Source organism: Mesoplodon mirus (assembly GCF_964341445.2).
Source record: "Mesoplodon mirus genome assembly, chromosome: 7".
In the NCBI taxonomy this organism is placed as follows: Eukaryota; Metazoa; Chordata; class Mammalia; order Artiodactyla; family Ziphiidae; genus Mesoplodon; species Mesoplodon mirus.
In genome coordinates, this window is record NC_138983.1 from 23,257,179 (window position 1) to 23,263,178 (window position 6,000).

Here is a 6,000-nt window from a genome sequence, read left to right on the forward strand (position 1 = left end):
ATTGGGGGCAGGCAGTGCAGGTGGACTCCTCTTGGTTATAAAAGGAGAAGGGAGAAAATGATACTAGCTAGAGGGAGATACAAGATCAACAGAGAGGTTTGCCCCTTTTTTTAAACAGGAAAGACTTTACTAATTCTATTCTGAGGGGAAGGGTTAAGAGGAGAGAATGTTTGAAGATAAAGGAGAAAGGGGATAGCTAAGCAGAATCTCTGAGGTGTTGAAAAGGGGCAGATGCCAGTTAGAGCCCAGGTGAAGCATTAATCTAGGACAAGAGGAGAGTCAGCTCTGAATCAGAAAAGAAGGACGAGTATAGATCCTGATACGTTTACAGGTGGGAGGGAGGTTTTTTTCTGAGTCCCTGAATGAGTATTCAGCAGATAGCCTCTCGGTTTTTCAGGGAATTAGGAGGCAAGATCATCTTACTGGATCGAGAATCTGATGAAGTCAAAGAAAGTTGTAGGGGATTGAGGGAAGTGATGACATGACTTAAAATCCTTTTATTTGGCTTGGCTAGGTCCCTTTCCTGGTGCTCACGTCTCTGTTCCTAACCTAAGGCCTGTGCATGATTTTCAGATGCAGAGGAATCACTTGGCACGCCACCTGCAAGAGGATACCCAGTCGCACATGAGAATGATGGCCCAGGCTGTTCAGACTTTAAGCCTTGCGATAGCTCCCGCACCTCAGCGTGGCATGCTGCCATGTGATTCTACCTCTCTGCCCCGGGTTTCCTCTGGGTGTCACTCAGAGGTCCAGAATTTCCAAGAAACCATTCAACAGTTAGAGGGTCGCCTTGTAAGACAAGACCATCAAATCCGGGAGCTGACTGCAAAAATGGAAACTCAGAGCACATATGTAAATGAGCTAAAACGAACTATTCGAACCCTTGAGGACAAAGTTGCTGAAATAGAAGCACAGCAGTGCAATGGAATTTACATCTGGAAGATTGGCAATTTTGGGATGCACTTGAAATCTCAAGAAGAGGAGAAACCTGTTGTCATTCACAGCCCCGGATTCTACACAGGCAAACCCGGCTACAAACTGTGCATGCGCCTGCACCTGCAGCTACCGACTGCGCAGCGCTGTGCCAACTACATATCCCTCTTTGTCCACACGATGCAAGGAGAGTATGACAGCCACCTCCCTTGGCCCTTCCAGGGTACGATACGCCTTACCATCCTTGATCAGTCTGAAGCACCTGTAAGGCAAAACCATGAAGAGATAATGGATGCCAAACCAGAGCTGCTTGCCTTCCAGAGACCCACAATCCCACGGAACCCCAAAGGGTTTGGCTATGTGACTTTTATGCATCTGGAAGCCTTAAGACAAAGAACCTTCATCAAGGACGACACGTTATTAGTACGCTGTGAGGTCTCCACCCGCTTCGACGTGGGCAGTCTTCGGAGGGAGGGTTTTCAGCCACGAAGTACTGACTTGGGGATATAGCATCCCCTCATTTGTTTAAGAAACAAAACAACAGAAAAAACATCTGGAGAAAACCTGCCCTGTTTTCAATAACATACAAACTAAAAAGCAATGGGGAAGATATACCCACCAGTGAACGTGGTTAGAGAGGTCACTTGCCACTTTCCTGTTAAAAATATCTGAAGCAGGGCTTCCCTGGTGGCGCGGTGGTTGAGAATCCGGTCTGGGAGGATCCCACATGCCGCGGAGCGGCTGGGCCCATGAGCCATGGCCGCTGAGCCTGCGCGTCCGGAGCCTGTGCTCCGCAACGGGAGAGGCCGCAACAGTGAGAGGCCCGCATACCGCAAAAGAAAAAAAAAAAGTCGAAAGAAAAAAACTTACAAGATGAGTGACTAGCCAGCTAACCTACTTAAAAATGATTTCACCAATATGACTAGATGCTTATTAGTTGAAGAACCTAAAATTCCCCCACTTCTTCCATTTTTTTGTCCTGTATAGAACTCCTTAGTCACCTAAAAATACTCCCATCTAACTTTTGAATTATAGTAAAAAAATATATATATATCTGAAGCAGTTTTCTCGGGAACGTACGTGTTCCATGCCTTTTAAAAATTGTTACACTCAAAGTGCCTGTGGCCTACTGCAGCAGTTGTTTGTCTAGTAGGATATCTCTTTTTTTTTTTTTTTTTTTTTTTGCCGTATGCGGGCCTCTCACTGCTGTGGCCTCTCCCATTGTGGAGCACAGGCTCTGGACGTGCAGGCTCAGCGGCCATGGCTCACGGGCCCAGCCGCCCCGCGGCATGTGGGATCTTCCCGGACCGGGGCACGAACCCGTGTCCCCTGCATCGGCAGGTGGACTCTCAACCACTGCACCACCAGGGAAGCCCTCTTTGTTTTATTTTCATGGGCTCTTGCTCCAGGGGGGTTTATTGTCAAACCCAGGGTTGGAGTAGTAAAGCTCAAACCTTTTAATAATAATGGACGTTCCATAAAACTTCCACGTATTCTTACAGTGTTAGATGCAATATATTAAACTTGAGAATCACTACCGCCTCGTGCTGGTGCCAGCAAGAAGAATTATTACTCTTGAGTTCTCATTTTATTTGACCTCCTATAGATTTCAGAGGATTTGAACCATAATCCTTGGAAAGTTTAAGTTCTCATTAACCCTGTTTTTTCCGCCTACAGGGTGTTATTAAGGATATTCAGGGACTAGTTTAAACCCTAAATATAACCTTACTAAGTGTGGATGTGTTGTTTGTTGAATAATTCTTGTTTCATTGTACCTTGCTTACTTACTTCCTTGAGACTACAAAGTAGCATCTTGTCCAGAGTTTAGAACTCTGAGAACCATGTGGAAACCAGCTGCTGGGTGTTATGCTATAAATCCCTTTTGTCTATTCCAGGCAGAGTGAATTCCACAGCCCTACCTATGTTCTCTGTTGCCTAATGGTTGTAGGACAAGGAGATGCACACACATAATCACCAACAAAAATTTAAAATGGCTCAACTAGTCAACCAATAGGGCAGCTCATTGGTGGTGAGAAAAGCTATTTGAGCCAGAAATTTTCAGCTCTTTTGAACACCTTCTGGTTTAGTTCAATTAATGGAAGAAAATTGTTGTCCTAAATGCAGAATTTCTTAATACTTGGGAGATGATTGGTGTACCTGAGAGGTCACCAAACCAAGGTTGGAAGTCATAGTGATTATATCAGGACTTGGCTGGAGTGGGTAGCTTTAGTCCAACAGTTCATACCTGAGGAGGATCATGTCGAATGTATTGAAGTGGCCAGTTCCTAACAGGGAGAGATGGGTTTTGTGCCACTAGATATTTGTTAAAAGCTTATAGACACTAAAGATTATGGTGAAATGTAGTTCTCAGGGAGTCCCACAACTAGTACAGGCTCTTATGAAGAATCTGAGAGGAGCCATACACCATGATGTTTACACGAGATTGTTTAAAGTTGTCTGAGGTAGTCCTGCAACTCCAGAGAGGCCAAATCAGAGCCCCTGACCGGTGTTCAGGATCAGCCTTCATTTCAAGAGGAACCCAAGAGACCGTGCAAAGGAATGGTCTCGGTTCCGGGCAGACCCAACAAGTTGCACTCTGACCTTTCCCTTTACTTTTCTTTCTACTCTCCTTACCTACCCCACATCCAGGCACCTGCTCTGGTGGGTTTATTCTATAAAGTGGGGGGAAAAAAGGTCATACAGGGACCCTGTTCCCAGTGCCACCATCAGCGGCAGCTACCTGTCACTAGCTCACAGTTTGCTTGCTGGCAGTTTGTGCTCCGTGGCCCCTGAGCTCTCCAGCCAGCTCCCGAGGATCACTGCAGCACGGCCCTCTAGGTGAGGAGCCCGGCACCGCTGCTACTGTTCCTGTGATGGTTTTCCAAAAATAAATAGCTGTCCAGTTCCGTGTAAAAAATAAATGGCAGTTACTCTTGTATAGAAAAAAAAAAGCCTGAAGGAAATATACTGAACTCTTTTTGATGACTTATTTTCTTCTTTGTGCTTTCTTACATGTTTTATATTTTTTTACAATAAACATGTCCTTTTCTCGGAGAAAAAAATGTTGCCACAAAACATTCAACCCTCACAGAGAAGGAAATAGTATTTAAAAGCTTCCTGGTCAAATTTCTATTAAAAGCTTGGCTGTGCATTAGGTACTGAGGCGAGCCATTTCCTGCTTTGGTTATGTTATTTTTTTCTACTAACTTGGGAGCCTTAATCCAAACAAAAACAGTTTTCTGCCTCACTTCAACTTTTAGCTTCAGGTTTCCCTGAAGGAGTTGGATTAGCTGTTTCTGAGGTCCATGTCAACCATAAAATTCTGTTTTAAGAAATGAAGTGCTAGCCAGCAGAAAGTTGGCAATATCTACAAGAGGATTTTGCCAGTAGAAAAATTGCTTTAACTTACTTTTTTTTGCCGACATAATACTTCAATTTAGTATCAATTTAGGGTCTCCTTTTAATTTGAACAATTTTTTTAACCCCCAACATTTGGCATTTTGTAATAAACCTGCCACTTATTTTATACTGGTCGTTCATTGTGAATATAGAATAAAAGTAATGGTCAAACTATCCACATAGAAACTTTTGGTGACTTCAACTCAGAATCCACTCTTAGCTGGAAAGTGGCTCTCCTGTTCATTTTTCAAACCTCCTGCCCCACTCTGAAACATGCTGGTTTCACCCAGTTGGCTAACAAGTATTTGAGCTGTGTATTTATGTTTTATTAACCTTTTAACATTTATCTTTGGACATTGCTTTTAGACATTGTTAAATTAAAAATAAATTGTTTTTTCTTTTCCCAGAGGTGTCCAACCCAGTGTTGGATGAAACTTGCTGCGGGTCATACCCTTTGTTATTGGAAAACAAAGTCAGGATGTTGTGGTAGTTTGGTAGTTTTTTACTGTCCGTTAGCGGTTGCAGCAATGACAGTTTCTGACTATACTACAAAATGATTAAACTTTTATTGGGGGGAATAAAAGTAGAATAGAAAAAAGTGAAATAGGATGAAAATTGAGGGTTTTTTCCCCTAAAGTTGGACTAACAACATAGAGATGTTGAATGATCTCTAGCAATTAGTTTTTGTGGCAGGTATAAAATTATAAAATTGTCCCCCATTGCTGTTTTTAAGACCATAAGTCTTAGATAAACTAAGAGCATGTTTATGAATTATGCAGTTAGAGTACGTTCTCATCAAAAAGGAGCAGTTGCTTGTCATTCCTTTATCCAGGGAATCCTCAAGTCTCTGGTGACCAGAAACCATTTTTAATTATTAGAGAGGTTTTTCTAACTTCAGGCTTTGAAATAGCTTTCGTTAATTCAGTCACTGCTGTTCTTGTTTTGCCTCAGTTAAATTCTACTCACTGTTTTATGAGAAATACCATCAGGTGTTTTTGGTGATGCCTAGTTCATAGAACCTAAGCAGTGCAGTGCCTTGAGGAAATGAAAAAGGGACAATAAATAGTCATTTGTGTTTTCCTTTGAAATACATTTTTAAAAAAAATTCCCGGGTGCATATATATGATAAATTGTAGTTAGTTTCACAGTTGCTATTGTAGAGTCTGTAGAATGGAGTTGGCACTTCCAAATTCCTAGTATCCAAAAAGGTGATCTGATGAAATCAAATCAGATGCATCTCTGCAGATCATGATGTTCAATCACAGCCCTCACTTTTAGTCAAAGGCAAACACCTGCAAGGAGATGCCCAGTTGCTTCGCTAAGATGTGGTCTCTCAAAGGGAGAACCTCCTCTTGATAGAGCTTCCCTGTCTCTGCTGACGAATTGCATTTATCCCAGCTTTCTCCCAGATAGATTTCAGGATAAAAGCTAAATAGAAAGCCACTGGGAAGGAGGGCAGATGGATTTCTGTATTCCAAGGAAGAGATGCTATCAGTGGCCCTGAGGGGAGCATCAACTGAGCAGCAGGGGCAAGGTTCCGTCCATAGCTGAAACCCCAGACTTAGCACAGTGCCTGGTACACAGCACACACTCAAATATTAACAATGAACATTTAGTGAAAATACTGGTTGAGGTGCACCACTTTTTGGCAGGTTATTTGTCATGTGA

At 42.8% G+C, this 6,000-nt stretch overlaps 1 protein-coding gene across 4 annotated transcripts in view; it reads left to right on the plus strand.

Moving 5' to 3' along the window:
• Positions 1-4,735, plus strand: part of TRAF6 (TNF receptor associated factor 6) — a 27,844-nt gene extending 23,109 nt beyond the window's left edge. For all 4 annotated transcript variants that reach the window (XM_082626703.1, XM_082626704.1, XM_082626705.1 and 1 more), the window contains one exon: positions 574-4,735. In XM_082626703.1, coding sequence (XP_082482829.1) covers positions 574-1,443 — 870 coding nt within the window. In that variant the 3' untranslated portion in view covers positions 1,444-4,735. The remainder of the gene's footprint in view (positions 1-573) is intronic.
• The last annotated feature ends 1,265 nt before the right edge of the window (positions 4,736-6,000 follow it).